This window comes from Protopterus annectens, chromosome 16.part0 (genome assembly GCF_019279795.1).
Source record: "Protopterus annectens isolate FY-2018-M chromosome 16.part0, PAN1.0, whole genome shotgun sequence".
NCBI lineage: Eukaryota > Metazoa > Chordata > Ceratodontiformes > Protopteridae > Protopterus > Protopterus annectens.
Window position 1 is genome coordinate 683572740 of NC_056750.1, and position 22530 is coordinate 683595269.

Consider the following 22530-nt stretch of genomic DNA (forward strand, 5'->3'; position numbering starts at 1 on the left):
ACAGTGGGCCTCCATACAACAAATTGTGTGGAATGTATGTACCATCCTTTAATGGCAGTCACCCCTGGATGTTTGCTGTAATTCGTATGCCAGCTCATAACAGGAATGTATCATTAGCACATTACATATGGGTCATCCTTCATGTAAAAACCCACTTTGGGCCTTTTTGGGAACATCCTTCTACCAGTGCAGTGTCCTTGCTGATAGCTTTTCACTACCACTACTGTTGTTATACCTTCATTTTACAGCTGCGTTTTGAATAATTTATATCTCATTAACAGGCATCTTTCCAGCCTACTAACTCACTCACTCTTGCAAAGACTTCTACCCATGGGTACATGTTCTTGCTGCTGGGACCCTAAATGATGGTGACAGTATGATGATGGGAGGGGATTTACTTGTGACCCCAGCTGCTATTCATGAAAGTTTTTGTGCAGGAGCATTCTATTGTATTGATCTGCTATCTATTGATTATTGTGCTTCCTACCAGCGTGCAAAACCCTTGTTATCCGCCAAAGAGCAGTATAGAGCTTGATACCTCTGTTAGTAAGGTTGACCACTGACTACTTAAGCTTGTCTTCCTCCTTGATCAGTCCTGTGGATCCAAACCCATTTACCTGTAGTGTGACTGTGAACAAACCTAGTCTGCACCTGATTGGCAGTACCATATCTTTCTGAAGCAATACTTGTGGCTTTCTTAGAGAACTTCTCTATCAACATTTATTTATTTCATTTTTCCAGATATGTATTCTGGATTTGAAGTAATTCTGTAGGAATTTCAAACGGGGGAAACCATAAGAAAACAAAGATCCCTGAGATTCTGATGACACCCTTCATGATACATCTATGGGATGATAAACATCTGATTTTTTTAAAACATTTTACTACATTTGTTGGTTAACTGTTGCTGAGTAGTCTGTTTGGGACTGTGCCTCTGAATTGCTTTTGTTTTGTCTTGGATCTTTTTATTACCGTGGAAGACATTTTGTGGATTTACAGCTCAGCTGTGGCAGCCCTTCAAGACCAGTTTCTTGTCATTAATGAGAGAATGTCCTTGAAAGGCTGTGTCCAGTTTTGTGTTAATTTTTTACAGTCATTCTACAATGTTCAGTAGACTGCTGTCTGGTATTGTCACTTTGATTATTTATTTCATAACTTGAGTTCTGGCAGTTTTACAATATTGGGGTATATGCTAAGGCTTAAGGTAAATAACTCAAAAAGGAAGTGACTCTTATATTTGTCTTCATACTTCAGGGCACAAACCAGAGCTGTTATTAACTATTTTTGAAATCATTTTCTGTGGTGCTGGAGGATGATTCCTGTATGTGATTTACTTTGTCATCTTGTAGAAGAGAGGATCCAGCCCCCCCTCCCCCCCCCACTGCATGTATACAAGTAACTAGAGATCCATCAGGGACCATCTGACTGCTGTTCTTTGGATCTTTGCATCTAGGGACTAATTCAGTGATATAAAAGAATTGTCAAAAAGTCTTTTGAGAGACAGGGTGCTTTTATTGAGCAGCTGTTCTCTGTGAAGATCGTCATCATCAGCCTTCTTTGATGAAGCATTTGTTGCCAAATTACATGGCATCTAATGAACTGTTGCATTTGTCTGTTTCCATTTAGGATACGGTTCTAAATTGAGGCATCCTGCATCGAAGTCAACAAGTTCATATCTTTTAAGAGACCTCTGTAGAGGACAGAAGAGTGGAAAGAGTTTTCAAAGTTTTCCCCTTAACTTTCCACTTGTCATCAGAATCTTCCCTTTGGGTGTGTGCTTCATGTCTCATGTTTTCTTTCGATCTGCACACTATTTTGATAATTAGTTGAGGTCTATTGATGAGGGGATATCAATTTGTCCATACTGTGGAGTATTACATTAGGCTGATTTGGGTGGCTGTCTGGGGCCCACAGCTCCAGATGGGCCCCTGGCCAGTCACTCAGTATCTATCTAAAACTGACATAATTTTACTTAAAAAAAAAAAAGATTTTTAGTTTTAGAACGGCTAACTCATTTTAGTTAGCTTATATGATGAACATAATAGTCACTGACAGTATAAATATTTTTTTTATAGTTTTATTAAAAAAGTATTTAAATGCCTAAATATTACATCTGTATACTCAGGAGCATACCATTCACAGATGGTCAACACAAGCCAATAATACTGTGAGTAGGGTGCCATTTGGCTAAGGGTGCTTTCTCAACATTTCTGTGCTCTGCTGCTAACATCATCTGTGCTGTTAGTTCTCTTATTGACTGGCCCTTGTCTTGTTTATGTTTTACTCACATGCAGAATTACAAAGTGTTGAATTCTTCCTTCTCAAAAATCTTTTCCATATTTTTATCACTTTGTCCTGCAGGTCTTTGTCCTTTCCCATTCTAAGAACATGTTTCCTATGACGACTTCTTATTTCCAACAGGGATTATTCTTTTTTATTTCTTGTTCCATCCTTCTTGATGTGAGGAACCACCTGTGCATTATACTTAGATGTTGATCCTACACTCCATGCATCCTGTTAGTATTCTCTGTAACATTTCTCATTTTCACTATGTCTATCTACATTTCCAGCCTTTATCCCATTTCTAGCCCATCTGTTTGCTTCTTGTATGGCCATGTTATCCTTCTCCCTTAGAGCCACACATATCTTGCTGCTTTGCATTTTTACTCCAGTTCTCCTCCTCATGCATTGAGTATTTTTCCATATCTCCAGAGTTTTATTTTTCCTTTTTTTTTCCCTTCCTGACTCTTCAACCATGCTTCCTCAATAGGTAGCAAGTTGTATCATTCCTCATTCAGTAGCACAAGTTATTTGACAGCACTCCCAATGTTTCAAACATTGTCTGCTCTCTGAATGCCTTCTAACAAATCCTGCTTCCACTTTGTATGTAGGTATTTGTGTTTCTTTACTTTTCCTTTCCCCACCCTTCCTCCCCAGTAATTCACTTCCGCTACCTTTTTCAAATTCAGTGTTTCCCCATGTTCTTATTGCTGTATAATTTCTCTTCTGAAATACCACCCACCTTGAGTGCCATTTTGATCTCTCTCTACAATATTTTATTACATATACTTAACCATTGTATGATGTTAAGTATCAAGCCATAAATATGTGTGTGGTAGCCAACAAACTCACTTTCATCCTTGATGACCTCAGTTTTGCCTTTGCCATTCTTATTTCATTTAATTGCTTACACTAACCTATCCATTTTTCTTTGGTTCTCCAATAGCTCCTGCTCCCTGAATCTGTGCAAATATTTTTTTAATACATGATAAATCACTGGGTTTGCCATTATCCTCACTGCATGTTGTTGTGTCTTTCGGCTTTTCTCGGTTAGGGGTCGCCACAGTGGAACTCCGGTCCGCTATTGATTGGCAGTAGATTTTTACATGCCGACATGCTGGGCCTGATGCACAACCTTCAACGAAGGGACGCACATTCACGCATGTCACCACACAGAAGACGCTCTGAGAATCGAACGGGACGTCTTACTGTGAGGCGACGATGCTACCGCACCAGCACCGCAGTCATTATCCTCACTGCATGTATTCTACCTAAAGCTCTTCTTCCACTTTCCTGTTGTTTCTCCATCCTCCCTTGGCAGTGTCACCAGATTTTCCATAAGTGTACATGTGGCGATAGTCACTCTGTCTGGTAATCAGAGATATTTTTTGTACTCCAGTTCTTGTGTTTCTTCTTTTTTTTTGTCATTTTCATTTCCCTGACTTTGTCCTGACTAGCATGACTTTCTTCCTGGCTATATTTCTGCTCTGAATTTTTATTAAACCCTTCAAAAAAAGGTGCTATTAATGCCAAGCTATCTTCACCTTTGAAGATAGTAATATGCAGTCATTGGCATAGAGCATAAACTTCTGTCTCATTCTTCTTGTCCTTAAAAGTTCTTTTAGTGTTCTAGTCTCTTGTTTCGGTCACCTCACTCACTGAAATAAGCAACCCTCAGAAGAGAACACATCTGTGCATTACAACCCTTTACGCTACTGCCAGCTCTTGCATTCCATCTTTTTTCATGACTTCTAACTCTGGATTACAGTCCATGGTCTTAATCTATTGCAAAACCTCACCTTTAGCTTACAAATGACTATGTACCACAAAAATATTGACCTAGTTTCCCTGTGAGGATCTTGGCCAATATTTTATTGCCTGCATTTTTAGTAATATTGGCTTGAATTTTACTGCTTCACTTAAGTCTCACTTTTTTGTAGGATCAACACCATTGCTATTCTCATAGCTCAAGGTATAATCTGTCTGCCATGTTCTGCTGTACTTCTCCCCTCATACTTGCCATAATCCACCCATTCACTTTGTAAATCTCTGTGGGGAAGTCACATGGCTCCTCCAGCTCTCCTTTCCTTCATGCTTTGTATAGTTTTTTCTACATCTTCTGTTAGGTCTGTATGCATCCTGCTCCTTTGCATTTACTTTACACTGCTTTCATCCTCCCACTTCGTTTACTCAATGGCATTTCCTTGGTCCATTCTGTACCTATCTCTCATTTAGATTTTGTAGAAATCCCTGAAGATGACCCTAATTCTTCAGTCTGCTTGACTATTTACATCTTTTACGTTAACTATTCCCTCTCTTTCCTTTTTTTGTTCTGTATTTCTTTTCTAGACTTCATCCTAGGGACAGTGCTACCACCCACCACTAGTCCTACTAATGCTGTTACACCTCTCTTCCCGATATTGTCTGTCCCTTTGTGAAGGTTCTTAGCACTGACTCTGTTAGGATGAGATCCCCTTTAACCTGCTTTTCTGTCAGCATTACCTTTAGCATCACTGCTAGGTACTTTTCTTACTCTTCTGTCTCAAGGGCTGTATTTTTTCCTTTGCCAATTTATGCTTGTTACTCTGTCCCTCATGGCTACCTTGATCCCATTCCAGCAGTGTTCCAGCATTCCTCTACCTCATCCCTACCTTTTACATGCTTTTCTACTATCTTCTCTATTAGTTCCCTCAGAATTTACCTTAGTTCCAGTTGCACTATTTATATATTGCTCTTCTGCACTAGGTACATTTCTGTCTCCTCTTCATCTCGTCTTCTTACTGCAGCATGGTCTGAGAGAGACTTTTCCTGTATTTACCTACTTCACATCCCTTGCTGTTGTTTGCATCCCCCCAAAAAAATCTATGGCTTAGATTAGGCAGTTTCTTGTGAAACTGAATTCCTTCTTGCCTCTGTGTTTTTGTCTCCACAGGTCTATCCATCCTCCTCCTACCATTTTCTTTGGTAAGATTTCTCAACTTCTGATTTTTTTCCTTTCAGAACACCTGGTCTGCCTCTGGTACTACTGTCACAGTATAATGTGCCGCCTCCTATTAATTCTAGTCTTAACTCTTTTTTTTTTCCTTGCTTGCTTGCTTTCTTAATGCATTGTTGCATGACCCAGAATCAAAATTTGTCAACAGCACCTCAGATGACACTTTGCTTTAATCAGTCATATCCAAAAGGGAGTGGAAAGTACAGCATCTGTATTAGTATTTGGCATTTACTGTCTGTCTGGGAATTTATTTAGAAATTTGTATTCCATTTGTAATACTACAAGCCATGCTGTTTTTGCCCCACCATACTTTTTATATGCCCTTTGTTTGTTGTAGTTTGTGTGTCATGTGTATCAGCATATTTAAAAAAAAATTAGTAGAAGTATAGCGTAGCTCTGTGCTGACTCCATCTTGTTAGTTGGGTCTATATTAGATCAGTGAACGCTTAAAAAAGTGAACGCTGATTGATCGAACTTATGGAAGTGAAAGTTTACAATCTCGAATTGTCAGAACAGCGATTTTTTTTTTCCTAAGGAAAAAAAATCGCTATTCCAAAACACATACACACAACACAAGCACATCAAACAAACAGCAATCCACACACACACACCTAAAATCTGACACCTAACCCTACACTAAACCATACACACACCAGTAACTATCCACTTACCTTAACCCAAACCCTAAGGTCCGTCACTATCGCACACTCACCTCACCCGCTCCATAACCCAAACTCACCTAACCGCCCTAACACTCGCATCCACACAATCACACACTTACCTGAACCCGACCCATAACTTTCCACCACAGCACTGAAAATACCGAAGCAACAGAAACGGGCAACCAAATTCTTTCCTTAGAAAAAAATTCTGGTTTCTGTTGCTTCGATATTTTAAGCTTTCGCTTACATAAGTTTGATCAATCAGCATTTGCTGATCTAATATAGACCCTGGTAGTTCATAGGTGTACTAGGCTAATAGCCCTGGAGCCTTTACAAGCCTAGCCCATAGAAGTGCCCTGGCATTGTGCCGCCCGACGTTAGTTCCCAGTGCCTCTATCAAGTAGAGCCACTGGATTGATCCCTGGGGTGAACTTTCTATTACCCATCCACTCATCAAGATTTCTCTTGAAGAGGGACAGTGAGGTGCTCTGCTTGACATGTATGGGAAGTCTATTCCAGAGCACGGGCAGTCTCTGGGTGAGGAACCTGTCCCTCCAGCATATTCTATTGATTGTGGTAATGAGGTTGAGGTCTCTGGAGTGTGGTGTGCGGAGGGATTGGTATTTCTTTAGATGTAGCATTTCTAACAGGGCTGGGTTATAAATGGCTTTGTAAGTTAGGCAAAGATCGCCTCTAATTAGGCAATATGAGACAGAGAACAGCTGGAGTCTTTTGGGTCTGTCCATGTAGGACATGTGTTTAATGCCTAGTATCCTCTTCGTGATGTACTTCTGTGGCCTCTTCAGCTGTTGCAGGTGTCTAGTGAAGAATATGCCAAATGTGGCATTATACTCAGTGATTGGTCTAATGAGGGAATAGTAGAGAGAGATGATGACCTCTTTCTTCCTGGATGCAAAGCCCTTGGTAATGAGATGTGCCACATAAGATTTTCTGACCACAGTGGCAATGTGGTGGTCAATGGACAACAGGTTGCTGTCAACCTGTGTCCCCAGATCTTTTATAATGTCTTCAGTGTTCAGTGGGCTCCCATCAATGTGGTAATTAGTGGGAACTGGAGTTTTTAACCAAAGGGGATGACGACACATTTTTTGGCATTAAGCTTAAGGCCATGGTTTTGACACCAGTCACTGGTCTCAGTATGGCCTTTCTGTAGGATGTCTGCATCACTTGGGGAGTTAATGGCTCCCAGCTTGCAGTCGTCTGCAAACTTGGTCCGCCAGAGTCCCTTTGTGTTGGCCTGGACTTCTGAGAAGTAGATGCCGAACAAGACAGGACCCAGGACCAATCCCTGTGGGACCCCACTTGTGACTGGTCGTCAGTCTGACTTCGAGTCTACTACTTTCACACTGTATGTCCTGTGAGCCAATTTGCAACCCACCTAGTGATATAGGGTTTGATGTCTAGTTTGATGAGTTTATCAATAATGCGAGTGAGGAATGGTATCAAAGGCCTTGGCCAGATCAAGGTAGGCTGTATGCACTGCCTTACCTTCATCCACAGCCCTGTTGACTGACTCAAAGAAGTCAAACAGGTTGAGCAGGCATGATCTCCCTTTCACAAAGCCAAATTGCTTGGGGGTCTAGAATTTGGAGATTTCCTATATCTTTGTTAATCAGTTTACTTCACCTTTATGGAGGGGATGACTGTAGCAGTGCACCATTCGGTAGGGACAAAGCCTGAGATGAGGCTTTGACTGAACAGGGCACACAGATGTGATGCCAGTTTGCTTTGTAGTTTATGTAGAACACAGCCAGGGATATTATTAGGTCCCACGGAAGCTGTATTCTTGGCCTTGGACAATGCAGCTTTAACCTGTGCTGAAGTAATGCTGGGTGCTTGACATTCTTCCAGTATTGTGATTGGTCCTTTGGGGGGGGGTGAGAGGGGTAACAATGGCACTGAATCTGTCGGCCAGTATGTTGGCAATATCTGTTGGCTCAGTACAGGAGGTAACATTGCAGTAACTCAGAGCAAATCTGGGTATTGCTGTGGAGGTCCTTGACATAAATATAGAAGGCTTTGTGATTGTTTTTAGTGTCTATTGCAATTCTGCCTTCATAGCTGACTTTAGAGGATTTGTTGAGGGATCTCAACTTTTTGTTGAGGCCAGTAATGGAGTTTTTCCAGTCTTGGGACTTCCTTTTTCTGCAGTAGTTTTTTCCTTTTGTTGTAGAGGTTATTAATGGCAGGGGACCACCAGATTGGTTTCCATTTTTTTTGGAGGAGAGCATCTTGGTTCTTTTGGGTATGGCTAGTTCCATGCATTTATGTACATGTTCGTACAGTGCATTGGTGTATGATTCGGTAGTCATGCAGCTATTTTCCATTTGCATGGGTGCCGTGAAGTTAGCCACCTCTGTTTTTAGGAGCCTAAAGTCATCTTAGGAGAAGTTTTTCAAGTGTTTACCTTTGCAGGGGGTGTGGGTGAGATGTGGATTTCCATGGTGATTAGTTTATGGTCAGATCTGACCAGGGAGGGATTGACTACTGGTGTAGAGCAACAGTTGCCCATGTTAGTAATAACCAGGTCAAGGATCTTGCTTTCTCTAGTGGGGGTCAGAAAGAGCTGGTCCAGAGCATTGTAATTGATGAATTCCAGGAAGTGTTGGGCTAGTGCATTGGTGCTTTAGTAGTTTTCCCAGTTGTTGAAGGGATAGTTGAAGTCTCCTTGTATGAGAGTGTTGGGTTTGACCTTGATAGATTCCAGGGTGCTTAGGAATATGGAGTGAGAGTCTAGGGACATGGTTGGGGACCTATAGCAGGCTATGACCCGGATTGCCATCGTACCCAGTGTTAGTTGTACCTGAATTATCTCAGATGTGTTATGCTGGGCTTCTAGTCTGGAGGGGTGCATATCCTTTATGAATATGGAGACACCACTGCCTTTGGAGCTGCGGTCCATGTTTCAGGGCTGAAAGATGTGGAATGAGTTGTAGCCTGGTAACACAGGGGTGCTTTCTGCCACTTTAAACCAGGTCTCCGTTACAGCACAAATGTCGATGTTCTCCATTTTGAGAAGTGCTTCGAGAGAGTGCATCTTGAGATTTAGACTTCTAGCATTGAGCAGCATGACCCTCGGATTGCATTTATAGCTGTTACGGTGGTAATTTCATCTTTGGAACACCACCTAAAAAAGGCACTATAGGGGTGGCAAGAGCCTTATCCAGTACCTGGAATCCCAGGGGTGACAGATGCAGGCCATCTCTGGCAAAGCATCAAGGTCTGTCAATCATGTCATCCCAAGCAGACAGATACTGGATCCCCTTAGAATGACACCAGAAACTTAGCCAATTGTTGAAGTCAATCATTTTATGTTTGTACTGCAGTATCATTCTGGGTGACAGTAGGATATTGCTCATGGTTAGGGTCATAGCCACCTGGGCCACATAATCTGTGAGCTCCACCATTTCTCTTTTCATGTAGTCCAGGGAGGTGCAGCTCAGGTCATTCACACCCACATGGACAATGCCAGAGTCATACTTGTACTTGTTGTGGAGTGACCTGATTGCATGTGTTATGTGTCGGATTCTGGCACCTGATATCTGACTGTTACCTTCTCCTTATTCAACCTAGTGAGTGGGACATCTGTGTGCTTCACTATTGAGTCACCTATGATTAGTGTATTGGGCAAGGTGTTTAGCCTTATGGGATTAAGTTGAGGGGCACACTGTGGAGAGGTGAGGTAAGTGTCCTGTGGTTTGTCCTGTGTTGTGGTGGTCAAGTGCATTTCTGTCTTGGAGGTCTCTGCTGTTTGGGTAAATTTCTATTGGGAGCCTCCATGAAGGTGGGTATGTGGTTTGTATTTTAAGGTGAGAAATATGATTGTGGGTGTTCTGGAGGGTTGTGTGTTGCATGTGTGGTGTAGTGCAGGTGTTGACCTTCTCCTCTTGACTAGCTAGTCTGATCTTAGCTGTAGAGTGCGTAGCTTCCAATTTGGTGATATAAATGCATCTCTCACAAGTCTGAGTGTTGGGAGGTAAGAGGAGAGAGTTGTCTGTGTACATGAAGCAGTTGTTACACTGCCTCAGAATGCCCAAGTGCACCACGTTAATAGGAGAAAGCGCAGGGCACTGGCTTTTAATTATTCTAGGAGGGGTGGTCATAACTACTAAGTACTGGAGCTATTTCTGTGAAGAACAACTAGTGCTGATGGCACTTAGGTGTGCTACAGTAATTGCTACAAAAACCTGTTGAAGTGGAAAGCAATTGAGCTGTTTGAAGTGCAAGAGAGAAAGAACTACTAGCAAGATTCAAGGGAAAAACTGAAGAGCAGACTTTCTGGCACCAGTAATAGTTTACTTCAGCTTGGCGCCACAAGGTGGAGCTTAAACAAGCGTACACCTGTGCAAAAGCCGGCTTTTAAACCAGAAAGTTGAAATGGAGGGGAAAAAATGCCCAAACAGCCAATAAACTACAGTTCCTGGACCAGAAACCACTCCTCCTGTGGTAGATAGGCTACCTAGTGCTTACCACTCCCACTGATAAGCTAGAAGGCTTCTCTCCATCACAGAAAGGCTCGGGGGGGGGGGGGCTCAGAAGCTTGCAAACAGTATGGGATACAGCAAATCTGTATCTAGACTAGACTAGTTGCAGGTAAGGCAGGAAACAAGTGCAAATGTGGGCTTTTAAACCAGAAAGTTGAAAGGGATGGAGAAAACTGCTCCAACAGCCAATAAACTACAATTGCAGAGCCAGAAACCACTCCTCTTGTTGTAGATAGGCTACCTAGTGTTTACCACTCCCACTGATAAGTTAAAAGTCTTCCCTCCAGCACAGAAAGGCTTGGGGGGCTCAGAAGGTGACAAACAGTCCTGGATACAGCAAATCTGTATCTAGACTAGACTAGTTACAGGAAAGGTGGGAAAAAGCTTAGAACTTTTTTGGTTTGTTGTTTTGTTTTTTTGTTTTTTTACAGAAAAACAGCTTAAACAGCAGTAAAAACAATTCAAATGCATTGCAAGCTAGCACACTTGAGTGTGTAGCAGTAGTAAAGCAAATATAGTTTAAATAAATGCAATTAAATTAAAAAACAACTAAAAACAAGTGCAGAAAGCAGTAAATTAGGAAAAAATCAAAATGGAGGCACTTAGATTATCAGAAAACAATGCCAGCAGATATATAAATAATTCAGTCAAGCAAAAACTAAGACAGTGCAGAACTCTGAACAGTTAAGTGCCAAAAAATATACTTATTAGTTCTATATTTCCAGATTGTTTGAGAAGCACATTCAGTCAGAACACAAGGAGATTCTATCAATCGAAGTACAACACAGAAAATACACCTCAGGCAATGACAAACAGTTAAGATGGGCTGGCTGAACAACCCCCTCCTGAAACTAGCTCCTGAGCTACCCTGAGAAGCAAAGTACAGACAACAACAAAGGACAAAAACAATACAGCAAATATATATAAATAATACAGCAAATATATAAATACAGCACAGTGCAAACTGAGTTCCAAAAAGTGTACTTAGCAGTTTGGAATATAAGATGGGAAAAGGTTCCAATTCTGTTCACAGTTAGGAGAATTTAGCTCTCTGTTGTATCACCTCTGTACAAATTCACAGAAATGCAGTACTCTGAATACTTGGTGGACTTGGGGAAAGCAGGGTTTGATGAGGGTTTGTCCACAAAAACCCTAAATGTAAAATAACTGGCCTGAAGCACAAGTGCTAAAACCAAAACTAAGACACACAATAGCAGACAAATTAAATCAGGCTACTAACAAGCAGTAATAAATGCAGAATAAGAGCGCTTGAACACTTAAGAGCACACAGAACAGCAAAGTTAGGTAATAAAAAAGGCAGAAGACATTTACAGTAAGAGCAGCTGAATAAAGTAAATTATTTATTTATTTATTTTTAGTGAGGAGGGATGGAGTACAGCACGATTAAGAGACTACAGAGGCTGTCATTCCCAAATGCTCTCTATGTACACAGTGGATAGAGCTGAAGAGGTGGGACTGGTAGGAGTGTCTGAAATCAAAATATGATCTCACTGTACTCAGTTGAGTGAGCAAATGAGATGGCCCCAGGAGGAGTGTTCAAACACAAATTTACAGGAGGGGCTGGCAATTCGAAAGCCACCAAGATTAATACCATAACAAGAACAGGGAGGGAGGGTTGAAAACTAACTGCAGAGAGACAGAGAAACCACAATATTCAATGAAACAAAGACAAAAATAAAATGCAGTACTGTATGTAACACTGCAAGTTTATAGTTAACTCCGCTTGTATTATAGTTGATTGCAGGTAGATAGCAGCCAGCCAAACAGCTCAGATATCTGAACAGAAATAAATTCCCAGATATATGACTAACACTTATAAGCACAGAAAAACCCTCTAGGCTAAGAGTTAAATACCAAATATCAAAGAAGTGAAAACGATAACCCCCAATGAAACCAGTTTGCTACACGTGTAGCAGGCTAACTGCAGAGAGAGAGAGAGAGAGAGACCATGATATTCAATGAAACAAACAGAAAAATAAAATGCATTACAATCTGTAACACTGCAGGTTTATACTTAACTCAGCTTGTAATGCAGTTGATTGCAGGTAGATAGCAGCAAGCCAAACAGCTCATATATTTGAGCAGAAATAAATTCTTAGATATGTGGTTAACACTTATAAGCACAGGGAAACCCTCTAGGCTAATAATTAAATACTGAATATCAAAGAAGTGAAAACAATAACCCCAATGAAACCAGTTTGCTACACTTGTAGCAGGCTAACTGCAGAGAGAAAGAGAGACCACAGTATTCAATGAAACAAAGAAAAATAAAATGCAGTACTATCTGTAACACTGCATGTTTATAGTTAATTCAGCTTGTAATACAGTTGATTGCAGGTAGATAGCAGCCAGACAGCTCAGATATTTGAGCAGAAATAAATTCATAAATATGTGACTAACACTTATAAGCACAGAGAAACCCTCTAGGCTAAGAGGTAAACACTGAATATCAAAAGAGTGAAAATAACCTCCAATAAAACCAGTTTGCTACACTTGTACCAGGCTAACTGCAGACAGAGAGAGACCACAATATTCAATGAAGCAAATAAACAGAAAAATAAAATGCAATACTATCTGTAACACTGCAAGTTTATACTTAACTCAGCTTGTAATACAGTTGATTGCAGGTAGATAGCAGCCAGCCAAACAGCTCAGATATTTGACCTCTGTACTTATTGCAAGTTATATAAGTTAAGCATGAACTTATCCCCACAGTGTTTGCACAGTCACTGGTTTTCTGAAAAATAGGAGATGAAATAGGACTGGGTCTTTTATAAATGAAAAAAAGAGAAATCCATCATCTTAGAGCAGTCAGTAGTTAGCTGAGTATTAAGAAAGTTTTGTTAATCTTACAGGATAGTTGAAAGATTGAAAGCCTTTCATTTTCTTGGTATAACATTATTGGGGCATTTCCAGTTGAAGACTATTACTTGGAATTGTACATATTAAAGGGGGCATTATATTCAATGACTGGTCTTAAAAGGGAAGAGTACAGTGGTAAGATGACTTCTTTGGATCTTGAAGATATCTTCTTGGAAGGCTTCTATCAAGTTTTAGATTTTCTTCCTGAGGCTTGCTAGTTCCAATATACACATTCCCTGTAAAACTCAATTTTTGGAAGAGGTTATACAGTTTCACATCTTGTGAGACTGCTTTCAGTACTAATATTTGGTCTTGGATTATTTCCTCTCCACTCATAGTCATTTGTTTTCTTTTATAATGACAGAAGAGTACCTTTTTTGTAATTGTTTCTGGTCTCTGTAATGAGCACACAATTTGAGTATCACTCTTGCTGGAGCACAGTATTGTTAACATTGTCTTGCTAAACTTTTGTTCGTAAAACTGTGCTATGGAAGGTGGAGATAAGTGAAGGGATCTGAGACTCACTGCAGAGTGAGTTAATCTAATAGTATGGTATTTGTTCTTGTTCAGTTAATTTGTCATGTTGAACTTGATAAATTTTGCTTCTTTCCTTTGGCTAAGAAGGTGAGTTATAATACGTGTTTTGGTTCTATTTTTCAGACCTGTATAACCTGTTGTAGATTTGTGCTAAAGTAACATGTTGGATTTTTTACAGGGTGCTATTGGACCACCTGGGCCACCAGGTAAACAGGGCTTACTTGGAATGCCAGTGAGTAGCACTTCACTTTCATTTTTATTGTCCACCAACTTGAAGATATAAGCTTGTTTTGTTACACTGACACTGGATAAAAATTAGATGCCTTATTCAAATTTTTTTCATCTTTGCCTTCATTCTTATTTACTTATCAGTGTGCCTGATATTAGTATTATTCTAAATGAATTTGTCTAATTTGCCTGATTGTTTAATGCGGCCTTTGTCGTGGTAGGTTCTATGGTGTGATTTAAGTCTGAAGACATGTATCTTAGATGAAAGTGCTGAACTATAATAAACTACTACCACTCCGAAGGAATGGGTAACACAGTCAATGTAGTGGTATGTATCGTAGACCAGTAAAGGTTCAAATAAAAATAATCACAATTCCACACACTTGAAACACGTAAAATAACCGCTCCAAAGGCCAATGAACGCTGCAACCGTTTATTCCTCGTAAAAATAAAATCTAAATACAAGCGTTGACCTAGGTTTCGTCCGTCTCCACAGGCTTCATCAGAATACAGAACATGCAAAACTAAGCCACTTAAATAGTAATTACACATCCAATTCCCAACCGTCTAATTGATTAATTGAAATTCAATAAACATTTAAACAGACAGTGAATATGTTGCTTGCGAAGTGTTACATTGAGTCTAAACTCAAGTCTATAAAATATAATGGCAAAAATATCAAAAACTTATTAACATGATAATATATTATTTTTATTGAATGTATGTATGTGCGTGTATATGAAAATGCTACAACGCCAGATGAAATAAAATAAATGTATAATGATCTTGAAATGTTGAATAAATATTTTTATATTTCTGTGTTTAAAATGCTTCCAATGTAGTAAATTAATAATATGGTGAATAAATAAACAAAATTGTGCATTAATTTGATTAAACCATTAAAAAATGTATATATATTTATAAATTAAAATATATGTATATGTATGTTGTTATAAAAAGTCACATGTTAATAAATATATTTAAATGAACACCATAATTTACATCTTAAAGTACTCTAAAATTCATCTCCTAATGCAGACAATATATCAATTATTTAATTTGAAATATTAAATGTTAAATGTTAAAATTAAATAATTTACTTAAATATGTATAAAAATGTACTAATACAATATAAATACCAAATTAATTCTCCATAGGATTTTAAAGGGAAATTCAAACATCCCAATATATTGTATTATATTTTTGATTTTCCTTTTAGGTTATTAAGTCTCAAAATAGGTTTGATACTACAATGTTCATTCAAACCAGGTCGATTGTGTGCATTTAAACGTATTTGCATTTTTAATTCTAATGCATCTAAATCTTAGTCAACTATCTTTCCTTGTGGGTCCTGTTTAATGTGTAAAGCACCAAAAAACTTAAAATAATGTTTGCTGTATTGTGCAATATGTCTAGCTAGAGCGTTGGTGAGTTTAAGGTTCTTGATGTCCAACAAATGTTCCTTAATTCTGTCCCTCATATGTCTGCTCGTTTTTCCAACATAAAATGCATCACATTGTTGGCACAAAGCGATATAAATTACATTCATAGTGTAACAATTAAAATGTTCATGAATTTTTATATTATGTTGGTTATCCTTCACATTCCTACCTGTATTAAGGATATGGGAACATGTGGAACACCTGCCACATTTGAAATTACCAATCCGTTTATTGGAAATGGCTGTTCTACTAGTCATTTCCTGTTCAAATAATTCTTTAAAGGACAAATCCTTTCTAAAAATATATGAAATTTTCCCTTGAAAAAGCCTTCCCAGGTTGTTATCGGTACTTACCAAATTCCAATTTTTATTAATTATGGTTTTAATCACATGAGAAATATCATTAAATGTAGTAATATAAAAAGGAATAGTATTAGAGTTAAAAAATAAGTTTTGTTTGTGATTCCCCACATGTGTATCAGTATCATTATCACAATTTAAGATTGCTCTATAAATCCCTGTATCTCTCTTGGATTTTACTTCATCATAAATATTAGTACATAATTCCTCAGGGTAACCTCTATTAATAAATAGAGGTCAACGCTTGTATTTGGATTTTGTTTTTACGAGGAATAAATGGTTGCAGCGTTCATTGGCCTTTGGGAGTGGTTATTTTACGTGTTTCAAGTGTGTGGAATTGTGATTATTTTTATTTGAACCTTTACTGGTCTACGATACATACCACTACATTGACTGTGTTACCCATTCCTTCGGAGTGGTAGTGGTGTTCTTGCATTTCTGGTTACTAGTTTAGAACTATAATAAACTGTTTTCATTGAGAGGCTGTTGAATGCCTCTAATGTAACTTTTTTTTGGATCTTATACAGAGTACTCACAGTTAGCTTGTTCATACAGATTCAGAACTTCCCACTTGCAGGGAATTCCATTTCAGTGAAGGATCCTCAATGGTTCCTACACAGAAATCCATTTTCAGGCCATTATGCTATTGTCAATGAGGAAATGCTTTTGGTAAGATGCACATCTAAATTTCCTCATTTCATTCCCACTGATCTTCATTGTAGTAAGGCTTAATGTTAGCACTGACTTGTTTTCAGAATGAAGATAATTAACATTTTGACAACAATTTCATAGGTTTATATGTACTTACTAGGCTTTTGATTTGTGATGATCTTAAACAGCCTAGCTTGACATTCCCATGTTGGATTTTAGCCCTTATATCTTGCATACAGATAATTATTTAGCATGAGAAAGTCAGATGATTTTTTTTCAGATCCCGAAGCTGCTCTCAAAAAAAATTTGGCAAAAATGGCAGGCATGCATTCTGATTTTACTGTTTAGGGTATTACCATAACCTCAGATCCTGTTTCCTTTGTCAGGAATGCATTAATGGAAAAAAAAAACAGAAGGGAGGAAAAAGACAAATTAAAAAAATAAAAAATAAAAAAAATAAACTTCACTTCTTTCTCATCTGAAAAGCATCTGTAAAGAAATACTGCCATCTGTATTCTTCATTTAAGTATCTTTCGCAGAGACATTAAGGTAAATCTTCCTCAATAGATATGTAATTTCCTTACTCCAGCTACTCGTATGGAGCACCTACATTCTTTTTCAAAGCCTATGTCCATAGGAAATTAGACTGCCTACGTTATTATACCTTAGGTCCACTTATATCTGCCCAGCACATTTCTGATTGTGATGAGCCTAATAGCTTTTATGCATGCTATCAGTTTAAGCTGTTAGATGAGCCATCTGAGTGCACTGCCATTACAGATGTTAATGCAATGGTAAATCAATTTTTGAGCAATTAAAAAAAAAAAAAAGATACCCCCCCCCCCCCACGGATAATGGCACAACTCTTGATAAGCAAAATCTTCAGTGCCAATGAGTCTCAGAGCTCCCATCCAGAGAGAAAGAATGGGACAGAATAAAATAAGTTTTCGTTGTTTTTTTTTTTCTTTAACTCAGTTAAGTGATTTTGGATTCAGGCTATTTTTGAAAATTATTCCTCCTTAAAAATCTGACTATTTTAACTCCAGATTGTTTTCTTGAAATAAGTTTTCAGTCAAGACATTGAGCAAGTAAGTTTGTCCTGCTATACAGAGTATTATTTTCCCCCTAATATTTAATTTCTACTTTGATAAAAGCTTCAGTGGGATATTTGTTAAAATATTTTTTGGTAGACCTGATGAATGAATGAATGAATTTCTTTACTGGGATAGTCTGACTGGGCCATTTTCATTGGAGACCTTGGTAGAAAAGTTCCAGAAAGTAAAGCAATAGCAATTATGAAAAATATAATGTCAGAGTACAACAAAACAATATAAAAAATACATGTACATACATGTGTGTGTGTGTGTGTGTGTGTGTGTGTGTGTGTGTGTATGTATATGTGTGTATATATATATTTATTTATTTATTTTACATTTGTTTACCGGGAAAGTCCGACTGGATATATGTCCATTTTCATCGAAGGCCCGGGCAGAAAAGCTCTGGTATAATTACATTAGGAACAATAGAAACATTTAGTGATAAGTATAATTTGCAATTTTCAGTAGGGTTACAAACAGAGATGAAACATAGTTGACAAAATCAGATCAGGCAGCTTAAGTTTCAGACAATAATATGCGCAGTTGTGGGCGCGGAGTCCCTTCAAGAATTCATACACTTAGTAGGGTCTATGACTGAAATGCTTAGGGAGAGTTTGCAAGATCGGCGAGTGGTGACTAGTCAGGGTTTAAGCAGGGACATTGCCAATGCAGTTGGAAGTGCAGTTTGAGAATTTTTCTTGAACTGTATTAATGAGGATTGGTGAGTAAGTTTGGCAGGTAGCAAATTCCAAGTTTTGCCTACTGAGTTGGCAAATAGAGAGTCACCAGCCACATTTATGCTCTTTGTTTGTTTGTACCAGCAGTTTGTCAGCAGAGCAGAGTGACCTCAGGTTGCTGTATGGTTTGATGATCGTATTTAGTGCTGGTGTTTTTTCAGGTTGATATAGGATTTTGTGGGTTATTATCAGTTGGTTGTTTCAGAGAGGAATGGGCCATTCAAGCCATCCTAGTTGAGTTAGTTTGATACATTTGGGGTCCTAGAGGTAGTACGTGTAGCAAATCTAGCAATATAGTTGTAGCAGCTAGCAAGTTTGGTAAGGGCGGCTTGATTCAGGTTAGTGAAGAGGTGGGAGACAGAGGAGGGTAGATAATAGGTGGGTCTGAGCGATAGTAGTTCTTGCAAATGGAGTGAGGAAAGGTTTGACCCTGTATAGGAAGCCCATTTTTTTGTTGACAGATTTGATGGTTTGATTGACATGGATATCATATCTTAGAGTGTTGTCAACTGTGACACCTAGGAGTTTTGTGTGAGTATCTGGGAATATAATTGTGCCATTGTTGGAACTTATAGTAAAAAATGGTGGGGAAGATTTTCAAGTGGGAGAAAAGATGAGCAGTTTAGTTTTGGGGGTTTAATAGAAGTTGACGGTTTGTAAACCATTTTTCTACACCATTGAAAGTATTATGGGTTAGGGTCATAAGCTCAGTTAAGGAGGAGGTGGCATAGATTAAAGTAGAGTCATCTGCATATTGGATGCAGGTGGCCTTGGGAGTGATGGTTGGTAGGTTATTGATAAAGACTGAGAAGAGTAATGGTCCTAGTATGGAGCCTTGGGGGATTCCTAGAGTAAGGGGTAGAGTGGATAGGGTATTCTGCCATAAAACTGTTTGTTGTCTATCAGATAGGTAAGATTGGAACCATTTAATTGAGCTACTGTTCAGTGACAGTTCCTTCAGGGTACGGAGAAGCAGCTGGTGATTGACTCTATCAAAGGCCTTAGAGAAATCTAGAAAGAGAGCTGAGGTAAGTTTGTTATTGTTTCAGTTGATGTTGCTAGAGTTAGCAAAGGATAGGAGGGCTGATGTGGTGATGTGGTGCTGTGGTGTGGCCTAAAACCATGCTGAGAGTTGGCCAGTAGTTTATTCTGGGTGAGATGGTGCATTAATTGGTTGTGGACACATTTTTTCATAATTTTGGCCAGTGGTGATAGCAGGCTATTGGTCGGAAGTTTGGGAGGACTAAAGAATTCCCTCCTTTATGAAGGGGAATTACATGGGAAACCTTCCAGAGAGGGGGGATAGTGGCTTCAGTCAAGATGCGGTTTATTATGATCGAGAGAGTATGCAATGGCATCTGCCCCTTTTTGTAGATATTCTGGTGGGAGGAGATCAGCTGCTAGGGTAGTGGGCTTTAGTTTGTTAATTAGAGATCGGATGGTAGATGTAGATACAGGCTGGAAGGAAAAAGGGAGTGGGGTAGTGGTTGTGGAGGAATTCTGAAAGGAGCTGGTGAGGGGTAGTTGGCTAGCTAGTGACTGGATGGTTTTGGTAAAAAAATGGTTAATGATGTTTGCAGTTTCCTCTGGAGTTTTAAGGTTATAAGCTGAGGGGATGGGGTAGTGGTTTGGCCAGGGTGGAGCAGTTTGTTTATGCCTGCCCAAAATTTTTGAGGTTTGTTCTGGTGTTTTTGCTGAAGGTGTTGATAGAAGTTTTTTTTTTTTTTTGTCTAACAATGTGGCTTGCTTGGTGTCATTCCTTATTTGTCGGAATTTGAGTGGGGCTTTGGAGGTGCGCCGTTTGTCCCATGCTTTGTTTCTTGCTATGATTTTGGTTTTGGTTACTTTAGAGAGCTTGGGGGCGGTCTTAGTTCTGGCACTGAGGGTGCGGATAGGAGCACGGGAATCTAGAATGGAGAGGAATTTAGAATTAAAATAGGCTACAGCATCATCTAGTGGAAGTTCTTTTAGTTTCATAGTTAGGTACTAGGCTATCTGCCCGAAGGCATTTATAAGCCTAGCCAGAAAGTGTTGGCTTTTGCCGCCCCCTTAGATTAGTTTCCCAGTGCCTGTGTCCAACAGAGCCACTGAAGTGATCCCTGGGGTAAACTTTGTTTCCCATCCACTCATCAAGGTTTCTTTTGAAGAGTGTTAGTGAGGAGCTCGGGCTAATGTAGATTGGAATCTTGTTCCAAACCATGGGAAGTCTCTGGGACAGGAATTTATCCCTCCAGCATGTCCTATTTATTGTTGTGGTGAGGTTTAGATCCCTAGAGCATGTTGCTCGAGGGGATAAGGTTTTCTTTAGGTGGAGCATGTCCAGCAATTCTGGGTTGGACATGGCCTTGTATGTCAGGCAGAGATCACCTCTGAGTAGGCGGTATGCAACAGAGTACAGCTGGAGTTTCTTCAGTCGAGCTGCATAGGGCATCCGGTTGAAGCCAGTGATCCTCTTGGTGAGGTACTTCTGTGGTCTTTCCAGCTGTTGCAGGTGTCTTGTAAGGTACATCCCAAATGGGACATTGTACTCTATGATGGGTCTGATGGGTGATGAGTAGAGGGGCACAATGACCTCTTTTGATCTGGATGCGAACCCTTTTGTGATTAGGTGGGCCACACAGAGGGATTTTCTAACCACTTTGGCAATGTGATTATCAAAGGTGAGATTACTATCTACTTGGGTCCCCAGATCCCTTATTACATCTTCCGTATTTAGGGGACCACCACCTATATGGTAGTTTGTGGGTACTTTGTTTTTTTCCAAAGGGGATGACTATGCACTTTTTGGCATTTAGCTTGAAGCCATGATTTTGACACAAGGTATCCATCTCAGTGAGACCTTTTTGGAGGATGTCTGTGTCAGCCAGAGAGTCAATTATAGCCCTAGTTTGCAGTCGTTTGTGAACTTGGTCAGCCACAGTCCTCCTGTGCTTGCCTGTGCCTCTGAGAAGTATATGCTGAACAGAAGGGGTCCTAGGACTGAGCCATGGGGAAAGCCACTTGTAACCGGTTTAGAGTCGGACCTAGCTCCCGCAACTCTCACCATGTGGGTTCTGTCCGTGAGTCAGTTGGCAACCCATCTTCTGATGCAGGGGTTTATGTTCAGGCTGGTGAGCTTGTCTATAATACCAGAATGTGGAATTGTGTTGAAGGCCTTTGCGAGGTCTAGGTAGGTTGTGTGTACCACCTTTCCCTCATCTATAGCCTTGGTAACTGTCTCAAAGAAGTCCACCAGGTTTAGGAGGCATGATCTGTCCTTAAAGCCGAACTGGGTAGGGTCCAGTGTTTGGAGGTTCCCAATGTCTCTGTTAATGAGTTCCATGATGATGCACTCCATAGCCTTGCAGACCAAGCTAGTCTGGCTTATAAGGTGATAGTTCCCGTGGTCTGTTGTTACTCCACCTTTATGGAGCAGAATAACTGTTGCTGTGCACCACTCTATGGGTACACATGCCCTGTGGAGAGGCTGAGTTTGAACAGTTTGTTTAGGTGAGGGGTTAGTTCATCTTTGAGCTCATGTAGGACACAGCCTTGGACATCATCCGGTCCCATTGATGCTGTGTTTTTGGCTTTGGAAAGGGCTGGTTTAACCTGAGTGTCTGTGATTTCAGGGAGTCTGCATTCTTCTGGTATGGTTATGGGCCCTTTTGGGGGTGAGAGGGGGGTGAAGTTTGCGCTGAACCTGTCTGCCAGGATGTTGGTGATATTGGTTGGTTCAGTGTATTTTGTGCCATTCTGCATTAACTCCAAGCAGATCTGAGCATTGCCACTTAGATTCTTGACATAGCTAAAGAATGCCTTGTGGTTATCTTTGGAGTCCTTCGCAATTTTTCTTTCGAGGCTTGCCTTGGATGATTTTATGAGGGATCATAGTTTCTTGCGGATACTGATCAGGGATGTCTTCCCTTCTTGGGATTTTACTCTTTTCTGTATTGGTTTCCTCCTTCTATTGTATAGCTTGTTTATGGAGGAGTCCACCAGACTGGTTTCCTTTTCTTGGAGGAGTGAGTCTTGGTTTTGCTTGGGATGGCACGATCCATGCATCCTTGTAGGTGCCCGTAGAATGCATTAGTAAAGGATTTTGCAGCTTGGACAGCATTATCCTTCAGGATGGGGGCTTTGAAACTTTCCACCTCGATCTTAAGTAACGTGAA

General features: G+C 39.8%; 1 protein-coding gene across 1 annotated transcript in view; it reads left to right on the top strand.

Annotated features, from left to right (window-relative positions):
• LOC122790648 (collagen alpha-1(I) chain-like) overlaps positions 1-14145 on the top strand; it is an 882142-nt gene extending 867997 nt beyond the window's left edge. The window contains exon 27 of the mRNA XM_044058172.1: positions 14041-14145. Within this exon, the coding sequence (XP_043914107.1) occupies positions 14041-14145 (105 nt within the window). The remainder of the gene's footprint in view (positions 1-14040) is intronic.
• Positions 14146-22530: the final 8385 nt, after the last annotated feature.